This window comes from Lontra canadensis, unplaced genomic scaffold, assembly GCF_010015895.1.
Source record: "Lontra canadensis isolate GAN:19392208 unplaced genomic scaffold, GSC_riverotter_1.0 scaffold1, whole genome shotgun sequence".
Classification (NCBI taxonomy): domain Eukaryota; kingdom Metazoa; phylum Chordata; class Mammalia; order Carnivora; family Mustelidae; genus Lontra; species Lontra canadensis.
In genome coordinates, this window is record NW_022630995.1 from 122,705,942 (window position 1) to 122,720,370 (window position 14,429).

At 38.9% G+C, this 14,429-nt stretch overlaps 1 protein-coding gene across 1 annotated transcript; it reads right to left on the reverse strand.

Moving 5' to 3' along the window:
* Nucleotides 1–9,232: 9,232 nt before the first annotated feature.
* LOC116870765 (transcription initiation factor TFIID subunit 9-like) lies at nt 9,233–10,286 on the reverse strand. Its single transcript, XM_032862855.1, has one exon. The coding sequence runs from the start codon at nt 10,171–10,173 to the stop codon at nt 9,376–9,378; it is 798 nt and encodes a 265-aa protein (XP_032718746.1). The 5' UTR covers nt 10,174–10,286; the 3' UTR covers nt 9,233–9,375.
* Nucleotides 10,287–14,429: the final 4,143 nt, after the last annotated feature.

Here is a 14,429-nt window from a genome sequence, read left to right on the forward strand (position 1 = left end):
TCATTGTTACCTTGCAAAATTGATATTTGATCAACAAAGTACCTTCTTGGAGATAAGTTTATGTAAATACCATAGTATCTTGGTTATTATAAATAGGAGACCAATATATTGAGTTAGATAGGAAAGGGGAAACGTGTTTCACTGAGCAAGTAGCAGATGGGCAACGACTCGAGACTGGTGGAATTAAAAGAATATTTGGCCAAGTACCATTTCATAAAGAACTAAAATACAGAGCTGTCCTGAAGAGCAACAATGCTTATGAAGCAATGGAAGAATATAGGGAACCTTCAGATCGTGCCAGAAAGCTGAAAGGTAAAGAGGAAAAGGTATGATGTAAATTGTAGGACACATCAAGGTATTACCCAATTCCTTATGAATTACATTCAGATAAAGCCCATATATCTGGAGATGGCTGCTTATACAAATAAATATTTAGAAATAATGGCATTTTCACCTCCAATAATCCTGAAAATCACTCCAGTTTCTAAAAGGCGAAATATAGTTGGCAGTTATAGAAACAAAGGAATATTTAGGAGGGAGGACATTTAGTCTATCTACACAGGTGACATCAATACATATCATCAAGCCTGTCACTGGATATGACATAATTCATACTGATACATTACAGTTTCAAAACTATTCTTTGAAAACACAATATGTGCCAGAACAAGGAAATATCCTTGTTCCCACACTGCTGACTGTTTTCTTGGGCGAGTTATTTAAACGTACTGAGTCTCAGCATCCGTTTAATGGTAGTTCTTATCTCACAGGGTGGATAAGAAGATTAATGATAAAATGCATGAAAAATATCAAGCAGAGTGATTAGATTAAAGTGAACATCTAGTAGGTGCTGAGGTCTAATATAGATATATACACAGACATGTATAACATAATTATAAACACTTGACAAAAGAAGATACCAATTTGACAGATACACATCAAACTACACTTGTTACTCATGGCAGAAATTGAGGATTTATTAAACATTTCCCTTTCTTCTTGGATCTACAGTTAGCTTACCTGTGCTAACCTCTCCCCAAGCAATGTGATGCCAGGTTCTGAGTTCCCACCACTGAATTGGGTAGAAGAAAAGTGAATCGCCACTTTCAGGCCTGGCATATGAGATCTTTCCATGAATTTCTCTACTACATGTTCTTTTCCCCTCTTAGCTTACTTGCTAAAAGATGGAATATCCCGCATCTCTGACTTCAGGCACTGAGGGCCACCACCAACCACCATCTCCATGCCCACCCCCGACCCTGTTTCTCAGAGTTTAAAGTGCATAAAAAATAAATTTCTATTGCATTAAGGCCACTGAAACTCAGGACTCCATCTGGTGGAGTAGCTAGCATTACTTTGACCAATACACCAGTACACTAATAAATATTAAAGGCAAATATTATATAAATTATGTAACATTGGAGTCACCATTTTGCTGTGTGTATGAATAGTACAAAAGTGTATCAGTCAGAATTTTGTTTGGTTCCAAGTCCTTAAAAGCCTGTTCCCAGAAGCTTTAAACACCTAGGGGTTTAATTTCCTTACAAGAAAATAGGTTAAAAAAGCCCCCCAAAGCAAAAAAACAGATCCAGAAGTAGCAGTTATTGCCTTATTTCAGCAGCCAGTGTGTCTGGGAACCTCTTGCTTTTCCTGCAATGTGACTGATGCAGCTCTCATGCTATGTTCCAGAGAGGAAGAAAGCAGAAAAGCCCACTGCATCCGTCTCCTTTCAGAAAAGTAAGAACTTATCTAGACTTCTCAGCAAACATCAACTAAAATTTCACAGGCTTCTGCAAATGTGTCCTTTGTCACCACGAGCCATAGGAAGAATGGAAAGCTTCTATTTAACCAGATACCTTGTTGCCCTAGACATAATTGTGGCTCTGTTATCAAAGGAGAATGGGAAAATAAATATTTGTTAAATAAATGACAATAGGGTAATAATGACCTCCAACCTGTTAAATTTTTTATTCCACATATTGTCTATATGGGAGATAAAAAGACTCAGAAAGAAATCAGAAAGTAGTCTATTTTTATCAAATGCCAAAAATTAACATAAATAATCATATTTATGCAAGAGCTATATTTAACTTCTGCTTCCATGTGGAAGACCACTTGCAGCATGAAAACCCAGTTACATTCAAGTGGTTGTTTCTTGTTCATGGCACAGTAAGAAAGAGATAAAAACATAGATCTGTACAAATACTCAAAATGATGTGGGGGAAAGAAAACAACAACAACAACAACAAAAAAGTACTTATGAAAGTTTTCAGGGTTAAACCCTCCAAGTCTCCCATATACTGGCTCATTCAATCAACATTTTACATTTCAGTTTAACTTAGTTTTAGTTTTTGATTAATCAGATAACAATCTTGTTTAGTTTGAGTATGTGATAGCAGGTGAGGAATACATCAGCTGCTTCTTCTTATTCATCTTGCCAGGAGTTTTTAATTAAGCAACTCTCCTCTATGACTCATAAATAAACTTTTCATCCAGTCAAAAACATCCGGAGGCCACATTTATATATTTATGAGAGATTCTACTTGCTGTCATGACTCATGGATGACAATAATTATCATTGATTTGAAGATTGACATTTCCTTCCTTTTCTTGATGTTAGGGTAGTTTAAGCTGAGACATTCAGCAATTAATGAAGATTTTGGTGTATTATACATGAATCTGCAGTATTCATATATTCTGTTAATTTTCCTTGCAAATGTTTCCTTCAACATAAAAAAATAATTGTGTATAGGTTTATTTACTTAATATATTTTCTGTAATTATATATTAATATATGAATTACAATTATTTAAAGGAATTTCCAAGTAGACATATTTGTTACCTAGGGAATTTTATCCATAGCCATGATTTTTTTTTTTTTTTGTCTGTAAATATTCCAAATAAGCATTCACGTTGCCAGCTTTTATGACTGGTTAATACTTCTTTTTTTTAAGATTTTATTTATTTATCTGAAGAGAGAGAAATCACAAGTAGGCAGAACAGCAGACCAGGGTGGGGTGGGAAGCAGGCTCACTGCTGAAGAGAGAGCCCAATGCGGGGCTTGATGCCAGCACCCTGGGATCATGACCCGAGCTGAAGGTAGAGGCTTAACCCGCTGAGCCACCTAGGCGACCCTGGTTAATACTTTTGTTTTCTGTTTTTAAAAGCAGGGGCAGAAATGTGTAACATTGACCTGAAAACCTTGATGGGTAACAAATCTTTGCCATATGTAGGCACTGAATTTTAATTTTATTACTCAAGACATTTTTTCCTTATTAGATTGTGCTTGCTGAGGGGGGAAATACTAATACTGTGTGAATGGCATAGATAATTCTCATCTAAATTAGTTGATTTCTGTACTGCCTAAAAGCACAAGAGGCATAATTTTTTTTCATTTTTGTTAAATAATTACTGCGAGTAAGCTATAAATTCTCTATCTTAAAAACAAATAAACCCAGCCTTGACCCCATGTCTCCTTCAGCAATGATACCCACTCTCGTTTTGTTTCTGGTTACAGCAAGGCACATTGACAGAGTGGTGTATACTTATAACTTTATTTCCTTTCTTCCCCCTTCCCCTAACAGGTCTTCATCCCATCAGTCTGTTGAAATCTTATTTTCAGGTTACACAAACTTCTATTTTATCCAACAGCTCCAATAGTTAGTCTCCTGATCACTTGATCGATCAGAAAGATTTGACACTGTGTATCATTCGTTTCTGGAAACACTTTATTCTGTTGATTTCCAGGGAACCCACCTCTCTTAGATTAGCTCTTATCACACTGGCCTATGTTTCCAATCATACACACCGTGCCCTTTCATCTTTCTGACCTGGATATGTTGGATCACCCTAGGGTTTAGTCTGGGATTCCCCTTTTCTTCTTTGTCCTATGCTCACTCTCTAGGTGATCTTATCTAATCCCATGATTTTATATCATACCATCTCTATGCTGCTAACACCCAAATTTATACTTCTGGAGCTTCCCTCCTTTGATTTGAATATTCAAATTACATGATCTCTCCTTTTGAAAATATTATTTACAGAAAAAAAATTTTTTTAAAGATTTTTATTTATTTATTTGAGAGAGAGGAAGGGAAGCAGGCTCCCTGCTGAGCAGAGAGCCCCATGTAGGGCTCGATCCCAGGACCCTGGGATCATGACCTGAGCTGAAGGCAGAGGCTTTAACCCACTGAGCCACCCAGGTGCCCCCAGAAAAAAAACTTTTTGCTTTCCCTTCAAACTTGATTTCCAAGTGTCCCCAGTTTAATAAAGGCACCATCATTTGATAAGGGACCCGGAGTTTGATAAATGGCATTGAGTCTGTTGTTTGGCCCATTTTTTTACTCTTCTATTTTTTTCACACCTTCCCTGAGCCCACGAGTAAATGGTGCAACATCTCCCTCGAAACACTTCTGGAATTTGATGATGCAACTCCTCCTTCAACCACTGTCCATCTATCCTCTGAACGATTGTAATAGCTTCTGACATCTATACTCTTGCCCCCTGAAGTATATTGTCCACCCAAACACCTAAGGAAACGTTCCATATCTTAAGAGCTTGTGAGGTCACTGGTCTTAATTCTCCGGTTTTATACTGTGATAGAATGAAACCAAAGCCTACTTCATGCCCCATGAGATCTGACTGGTCCAAATCCTGTTCTACAGGTACTAACATGGTTTCTCATTCACTCCTTTTAGGTTTTTGCTTGGAATTAATCTCTTTAGATGGACATCTGATAATCCTCCACAGTTCTATTAACTTCTATTATTTTATCTCCTTAACCTGCTTAGAGGTTATTATACTATGAACTGATGGGAATTACATTATAAATGTGCTTGTTTGTTCAATGTTTCTCTTCCCTTCTAGAATAGAAATGACATGAGGGGATGAACTCTGCTTGGTCCATTCTATACTCTATTCTATAACTAGACTCATACTTATCATATCCTAGACTTCCATATCATATAGAATCATTAATATTGCCAAAATTATTCCTCTATCTCACAATGCTGCTTCCCCCTCCCTTTGGATTTTTAAATTAAGCTTATCCACTTAATATTACACATATTTTTCTTTCTTCTTTAACAAAGGGAAGCAATGGTGAAAATTTCCTCACTTGCCTCTATAACTAGCATGGAGAGTGAGTTGACCTGGCCAAATCTTCGTTCTGGAAGAGTGACAACTTTGATTATGCATTTCTGAGACATGAGACATCATTCTTGGGGAAGGATGAAGCTGTGTATCCAAGATGTTTCATCTGACATCAGGAAAACAATGCTATTATTGATGACTCTGAGTGTTTTAGGTTGCCTGTCTCAGGCTTGGCTAACAAAATTAATTGGGTTTTCCATATATATTTAAAAACATAAATTAATAGAGAACAAATTAAATAGCAATTTTGTATAACATTTCAAAATAAAATATTTTAAAATTTAAATGGCAGACTTGAATTGTCTTTTATGGACTTGATTTCTTCAAGTCAGGGTTTCTAGATGAGATGTCCAGATATAATCCTAATCAAGACATTTAAAGATAATCCCATCAAACTCCTAATAACCCCAGCAGACAAGATATATTATTAATATTGATAAATGATAAAATACTTTTTAAGATTTTTTTATCTGAGAGGGGCACTTGGGTGGCTCAGTGGGTTAAGCCTCTGCCTTCGGCTCAGGTCATGATCTCAGGGTCCTGGGATCGAGCCCTGCATCGGGCTTTCTGCTCCGCGGGGAGCCTGCTTCCTCCTCTCTCTCTGCCTGCCTCTCTGCCTACTTGTGATCTCTGTCTGTCAAATAGATAAATAAAATCTTTAAAAAAATTTTTTTTTAATCTGAGAAAGAGAGAGAGAGTGGGGGGAGGGGTAGAAGAAGAGCAAGATGGAGAGAATCTCCAGCAGACTCCATGCTGAATGACGAGCCACACAAAAGCCTTGATCTAATGATCCCGAGATCATGACCTGAGCTGAAATCAAGAGTCAGATGCTCAACTGACTGAGCCAACCAAGAAACCACTGGATAAAATTTTTGAAAAGATATTTCATACCTTACAAATTGGTGATTATAATTTATATCAAGTTGGTTGGCATAAATCAGAACATCACAACTGGAATTTTATTTAAGGAACTGAACAGATTTTTCTTTCATTAACAGTTATGAAGTTAAAATTTCTTGTGCAAAGCAAATTAACCTCTACGTATAAACTATTTTCATGTTAGATATAATATATCAAAATAATCATGGAACTCTGGCTTGTAAAAATGGCACCCACATTATTTGAATGTTCAGAGCCGTGAGCCTGCAGGCAGTATGGATGTTACTAAAATCTCACATATACTTGAAGACAGAACTGTGCCCTTGGGAAGACTCCCCCTGACTTCCAGGAGCTATCCAACTTCCGTTGGTTCTACCTGGGCTGCCCACCATAGTTGTGATTCTTGGAGACCCAAGAAGCAAACTCCCCTCCGCCACTACAGTTAGCTATTGAAATAAATGGCATATGGTTGAGAATCTTTGGAGTCAAGGTAGAGCAGTGAATTCCACTGTTCTTCACTGTGTAGCAGTCTGCGGGTACAGAGAGGTTCACATGCAAACCTCCTTGGGGCACCCTTCTAGAAACACCTATGGAGCAGTTTGTAGCTGGAGATGATCCGCTTGACCAGAGCACTGCCCCAAGTCTCTCCTGACTGCCCTGACAAAGAGACAGACTTGTTGCCTCTGTGCCACATCAGTGTGCTTTTGCTCTTTCATGTGCCCTGACCTGGCAGTTTGGAATTTGGGGGAAAGAAAACCGAAACCAGGAAGACTTGCAGGGTTGTTTCATTTGGACCTCGCAGTATTAATGCTAAGAGTCTTGTTTGTTTAGTTGACGCCATTGTTCATCTAAAAAGTCATTAAACATGTAAAGATTATGAATTCTGTTGCTGACAAAAAGCTATACTCTGTATCCCTAGTTTGTCATGATCTTTATCCCTCCTTTTTTGCCTGTTCAGTGTGGAGGTCATGTGACAGTTGCCCTTATCAACATACTTGTCGAGTTCCAAAGGGTAGCCAAATGTTTCTCTTAATCATGTTGGTTAAAGTGGGAAACCTGAAGATAGAGATGGCTTTATGTTAAAAAAAAAAAAAAAAAAAGCAGTCATATTTGTTGGCGAAAGTGAAACACACCTATGTGTTCTAAACCAAGTCAGTGTGGATTGAAAAACTAGGCATTAAATGTGATTCAGAGCTAAAGAAGAAAAGGAGGCTATCACATTGCATAGGCAAGCATGTGCTGCCTCTTTTCACGGTGGGTACAACCTCTGTGCAGGACAACATGGCAATAGCTTTCATTGTTAAAATGCACGATTCTTTCAGTGCAGCAATTGGAGTTCTCAGCTTTGTTGCTATGACGGTGCTTATCCACGTGTAAAATGATGTGCCCACGATACTTTACAATATCGTCTGTGAGAAATGTTGATGAAGGGACTGGTGCAGACCTGGCCTGATTAAGACAAAGTGCCAACCAAAGACACTGAGAGACATTACTTGACAGGTATATTTTAGGATTAAAAAATCTCAAGGTTGGGGTGTGTGGGTTGCTCTATCAGTTGGGTGTCTTCCTTCAGCCCAGGTCATGATACTGGTGTCCTGGGATCAAGTTCTGCAGGGGGGGGTCCCTGCTCAGTGGGGAGTCTGCTTCTCCCTCTCCCTCTCTTGCTCTCCCTGCTCATTCTCTCTCTCCTTTCAAATAAATAAATAACAATCTAAAACAAACAGAAAATAAAATAAAGAATGGATGAAAACATTTAAAAAAATCAAGCTTTTTAAAGACTCCATAGTAACTGAAATTGTTTCCTTCAATGACCTATCCAGCTGTCCAAGGCAGAATATCCCCATTGGCCCCAGACAACAGCCAGCTAATCAGCAGTTTACCAAAGGAGAGGAAAATATAGGTCATATTTCCACATGGTTGGTGTTTTTTCCTTCTTCCTTTTTTCCTCTTCACTTTTCCTTTTATATAAATCGTGGTAGTTTCTCTTTTTTAAAGATGAAATCAATTTATTGATTGGCTTCCCTTGTATACAAATTAAATAGCATATTAATGGTCATGTAACTATATGTCTGATTTTTTTATTTGACACTATAATACCTGCAAAGGATTGGAAATAAATGGCCTTTTAAAAGGGAACTGTCCAATTAAATTATCAAATATCCATGTAATGCATTGGCATAAAACTATAAGAAAAAAGTATTTCTATATGCATTAGTCCAGAAAGTTTTCCAAGGTATAAACACTGTACAGCCTAGTACACTCATTATAATATCATTTGAGGGTGGTAAAAAGAACAAATAATTATATGCTTTTAATATATACAATATCTTTGGAAGGGCAAACAAAAAAACTAATAATAACAGTTGCCTTTTGGAAAGCAAAGCTGGTGGCCAAGAACAGCAAAAGGAGACATTTTTTACTATATACACTTTTATACCTTGTTGAATGGATTCTGTACCTTAATTCCAATGTGTGGAGGTTTTTCCACACCATCAACAAAAAATTCTGTAACACCATCTGAATGTTCTACAATTCTGACACTCTGTACGCAGACAGCATCTGATTCAAAAGGTTAAGAGCTCAGTTCCACATGATTCCCCACCCCTCCAACCCTTAGCCTCCCACCCCCACCCCACCTCAGATGCCAGTTGCAAACCCAGGTTATTTATCACCTCTGCTTCTGATTGGAGATTCCCACGACCCCCTCCTTGGGTTCGATTAATTGGCCAGAGTGGCTCATGGAATTCAGAGAAACTTTTTACTTACTAGTTTGCTGGTTAATTATAAAAATACATAATTCAGGAACGGCCTGAGGATTCAGAAAGAGATCTGTAGGGGATCCTAGCTTCCATGCCCTATCCCAGTGTGCTACTCTCCCCAAATCTCTATATGTTCACCAACCTGGAAGCTCCCCAAACTCCCTTCACTTCAATTTTTATGGAGGCTTCATTTCCTAAGACATGACTGATGAAATCATTGGCACCTGGCAATTGATTCAACCTCCAGCCCCTCTCTCCTCCCAGGAGCAGGACTGAAAATTCCAACTCTCTAACCCCTTGGTTGGGTCTCCTAGCAACCAGCCTGCTTCCTGAAGTACAGTCAACTTGTTTTTTTTTTTTTTTCTGATGAAAACAGTTTTATTTTTTACACTTAAAGGCTGATGAATAACCATTACTAATCCTATTAAAGAAAACCCAACATCTCAATCGGAAAGGATAACCATATTTACTCATTAAATAGCATTTAAGTTTTCTACAACACAACTTGAAAATACCCAGCATGCATGTTTAATCTAGTACAATGGATTCAAGACCAAGTATACATGTTACAAGCATCAAGGCTGGATTACAAATTATCATAGTCATCATCGTCATCATCATCGTCATCATCATCATCTTCTCGTTTTCTTTTCATTGCATTTGATGATTCATTGGCAGTATTTTGTGATGACACCATGTTAGTGGTAATAAGAATGTTTTTGGACCCAATTAATGATGGATTAATCAGAACATTCTGAACTGCGGATGTTGCAGGAATTGATGCTTTTACAGTTGGGGACTGTGAAGTGGGCATCTGTACTGTAAACCTTTGCCCTGTGAGGGACATTGGAGTCCCTACTTTAGTTGACACAGACATGGTCTGTGGGGTTGGTGTGCCAAGAGTGGGAGTACTTGGTCTGCTAGTAACTGAACCAACACTTAACCGTGGAACTGTTATTCTTCCCGCAGAGGTAGATGCCTTTTTTTGTAAAGACTTAAGTCTATAGTTTGGAGCGGTCAAGCAGTATCTATCAGGTGGCAACCTGGGGCCTGAATATGGCTTGATTAATGGCAAAGGAGTTTGATTTCTTTGCCTTGCAATATCTAATAAAAAATCTCTTGGGGGAGGAGAGGTAAAAGACTGATCAGCACGACACTGGATGGCCAATCGCACATCATCTGCATCAACAGTAGCTTTCTTAGCATGGCTGGAATAAATTTTTGCATCATCTAGAATTGTGGTCACATATCGGAAGGCAAACTCCAACATCTGACTTATAACTCTTGGCTCATATTCTGTAATCCCCATATCCTTCAGGATTTGTGCCATCATCTGTGCATCTTTCGGCATGCTCTTGGGAGAAGCCATCTTGCCAGACTCCATGATATCCGTTGATCAGACTTCTCGAGCTAAATCACCCACATTAATGTATTTCAGTCCTGATCTTGATGCAAGTTCTTTGCCTAGCGTGGTTTTTCCAACCCCTGGTGTATCGCGCTGGCTCCGGGCGTCCTACAGTCAACTTGTTAACATCACAAAAGACACCGAGGTTGCACTTATCACTTAAGAGATTCCAAGACTTTTAGAAGCTCTGTGCCAGAAGCGAATATGAAATATTTATTTATTACCACAATGTCACCCTTGTGAATCTAGGACTTTGTGAACCTACCAGCTTTTAGCTCTGGAATACAATATTAAGTTTGTGTTTGTGTTTCGCTTAACAGTGATCTTCATACATATTTGTTATTATGTAGAATTGGAGAATTGTTGGAAAAAGAGTGAGGAAAGTGGCATGGGGGCCAAGCAGCTTCCCGGAAGTAAAAAGACAGAGATACTTCTTTTGCATGACCCCTCATCATGATGTACTGAAGTGCCTCCTGCTCAGTGTAGTGGGAAAATGTGGCAAAAAAAGGCTTTCTGAACAGCAAGAGAAGTGCTGATCAGCCTCTGTGACTAGACGCAACACCACATGGGTTGTCTTGGGATACGACTGCTTCCTAGGACAGATCATGGCCTATGCTTGAAGTGTCCCTTGAACTGACTAAACCTTCTGGAACAATAAGTGTGCTGTGGGGTTCTGTACGGTGTGTGTCAGTTAAAGAGCATGCAGGGCCGGACGCAGATTTGGGTCATTTGGCCTCTCCATTCCCTAATCCCTTCACTAGGCTCAGAGACTTCTGGCATCCATCCCTGCAAATGTAAGATCCACCCCCATATCCTGCATCCCCAAATCTGTCACCTACAAACCTCTCTGAATAAAGGGCATCACTATCCATTCATTCACTGAGGCTAGATTGAAACCCTGATGCTGTTGTTGATTTTCCCCCTCATACCTCATATTCTATCCATTAGAAACATCTATTTCTCTACCTTCCAAATGTATATAAAATCCAACCACTTTTTATTACCTCCAGCACTACAACCCCAGACCAAATCTCCATCAGTCTTTATCTGGGCTAGTAAAGAAACCTCCCGATGGGTTACTCCTCACATAGTAGTCTTGAGAGAATTTTTTTAAAATTTTATTATTTTTTAAAAATATTTTATTTATTATATATTGACTGACAGAGAGGGACACGGTGAGAAAGGAAACATAGCAGGGGGGGAGTCGGAGAGGGAGAAGTAGACTTCCCGCCAAGAAGGGAATCCAATGTGGGGCTCAATCCCAGGACCCTGGGATCATGACCTAAGCAGAAGGCAGACACTTAACTGACTGAGCCACCCAGGGGCACCGAGTGAGAGAATTATTTAGAGTGTATATCACATCACTTCACCTCAACTAGAACTCTTCCACTGCACTTGGAATAAAATACAGACTTCTTAAAATGCCTCAGACTCTCTATATAATCTTCCTTCCTCTCTGGCCTCATTTCCTTCCTCTCTGCTTCTTGTTCATCACCCACCATGTTGGCCTTTTCCCTCCTCGAAGCCTCGGCACTCAATGTTCTTGCTGCTTGCGCTGTTCTTCCAAAGAGTCTTCCCAGTGCTGCCTTCTCATTTCAGGTCACAACTCTCACGTTTTTTCTTCAGAGATGCCTGCTGAAAAGAAATCTTCCACAGCCTGGTCATGGTCTATCACACTAAACTACTTTATCTTCTTCACAGTATTTATCAGAAACTGAAATTATTTTATTTGTATATTTGCTTAGGTGATTTTTGTTTGCCTCCTCCTGACCTTACAATAAGTTCCTTGAAAGCAGGGGTTATTACTGCCAAATCCCTAACGTTCATAGAGGAGTCCCACACATGGCAGCTTGTTCACTGCTTGATGAACGAGCAGTTTTGATATGGGATAATCAACATCTAGCAGCCTTGTGGAAATCACAATCACAAGCTTTAAAGATGTAACTCTGAGTTCTAAATCTAGTAATGAGATAAAGTAGGCACAGAGTGACCATGCCCTCCACTCACCCAGAATGAAGTCTCACTGTTGAGTCTAGTTTCAGTATCCACACTTGGTATATCTGAATTTAAGCTTTAGTTAATGGATTTTTCTACCAAGATACGTCATTTAGTGTGAATGAGCCAGTGATCTCTGGGCTTGCTTGCTATCTTTCCTCCCGCCCTCCCATCCTCACTCCCTCTCTTCCTTCATTCCTTCTTTTTTGTTGCTGAATAGTACCATGGGAAGGATACCAAGAAAGAAAGAAAAAAGAGTTCTCTTGATAGGGCTCAATCTATTTAATTGTGAATGTTAGAATATATGTGAGGTTTTCCAACTTAATGTAGTCACACACACACATACACAGAGAGTTTTCCACTTTAAAAATTTTGTTTTGTTTTGGGCTGAAAAAGTGATGTAATGTTAAAATAAAATTTTAAGCTATTTGCAATAGTTATCATACTCATTTTAAAGCCATCTTAATTATTTATAAAGTAATTTATGTAAATTTATCAAATAATAGTGTCCTTGCTCTTGTGTGTACTATGGTCATGATAAACACATATGCAGTCTTTTATATTCTATTTTTAACTTGTTCTTTATCAGCCAAGAAATATTCATCCAGGCCCCATGATAAAGGACAAATACCAAGATGTATAAAATATATAATATATATAAAATATCATTCCTGCCCTCATAAAGTTCTTTAGTTGGGGAGATACATACATTCACCTACAAAGGTGAGACCTTTGATAACAGTTATTTAAGGCAAGGGAACAATGTAGTAAAGAAAGTAACGGTTACTCTTGAGTATATGGAAGATGTGTAGGGATCACAGTGGATTTTCCCAAAAGGGAATCCATGAGCACAATAGATTCATTAATTTTAAGAGTAAAATGGCTCTCTGTACAAAATACAAGTGAATATTAATCAGCCTCAGAACAGGATTGGTTTTATTCTTTATTCTTTTTTTTTTTTTTAAAGATTTTATTTATTTATTTGACAGAGAGATCACAAGCAGGCAGAGAGGCAGACAGAGAGGAGGAAGCAGGCTCCCTGCTGAGCAGAGAGCTGGACGCGGGGCTAGATCCCAGGATTCTGAGATCATGACCTGAGCCGAAGGCAGCAGCTTAACCCACTGAGCCACCCAGGCACCCCGGTTTTATTCTTTTTCTAACCAACATATTTTCTTACTATGCCTAATTAATGCAATTCTACCAAGAATCATAATTTTGTTTTAAAAGCTTCAAAAAGAATCCTAAAGCTTATCTCAAAATTAGGTGGGCAAGAATATCCAAGGGAAAAAAAAAATCTGTAAGGAGGAATGATCAGAAGGTGTGGTTGAAATGTTTCTTTTCTACTCAGTGTTCAATCTCCGTTTAAACTGAGCAGCTAGGACATTCCTCAGAACTGTAATTGAATCAAGGATATGTCGTCCCGGATAAACAAGTCGATCTGATCAGACCAAAGGAAAAGACATCTCTCTAATTAGGGGAGAAGTTTTCTCTGTATTTCTCCCATGGATGAATGAGTAAGCATTTTGTCTTGCTGTACAGTTTTTTTTTTTGAATTGTGGTAAAATACACGTAAGATAAAATTTACCATCTCACACATTTTTAAACGTACGGTTCAGTAATGCTAAGCACCCTCACTCGGAGGTGCAGCCGATCTCTAGAATTCCTTCCTTTTGAGAAACTGGATTTCTGTACCCATTAAACAACTCCCATTCCCGTGTAGTTCCTTGTAGTTCTGGCAATATAAAAAAGTTTCTAGTTTTGTTTATGAAATTTCTTTTGTTTATCTGTAGTGATGATGGGATCTGACAAAGTGATCCAAGATGTCTTTCTTTTCTAGCACATGCGCCGTAGGGAGGTTAAGCCTGCGAAACCTTCTAAGTGACTATCTCAAAGCCTGTTTCGCAACCTGCTGGCTTTCCTGACATTCTTCCCCGCCCCCCACCCCTTAAGAAAGACAATGCAAAGGGGTAGGGTGGCAGGGAGAGGGACGGAGGGGGAGAGGGAGAGGGAGAATCTTAAGCAGGTTCCTCGCACAGTGTGGAACCCAATTCAGAGCTCCTCATGACCCTGACATCAGGACCAGTGCGGAAATCAAGAGTCCCAGCACTTAACTGACTGAGCAACCTAGGGGTCCCGCCTCACATTTTAATAGCAGATACAAAGAATATGACTAACTCCTTAAATACTATGGATTCTTTTTTCATTTTATAGATTTAATGAGGTCCACCCTCTTGATAACA

Coding starts and splice junctions, on each gene's coding strand:
- LOC116870765 (XM_032862855.1), bottom strand. CDS start 10,173: ATGGAGTCTGGCAAGATGGCTTCTCCCAAGAGCATGCCGAAAGATGCA.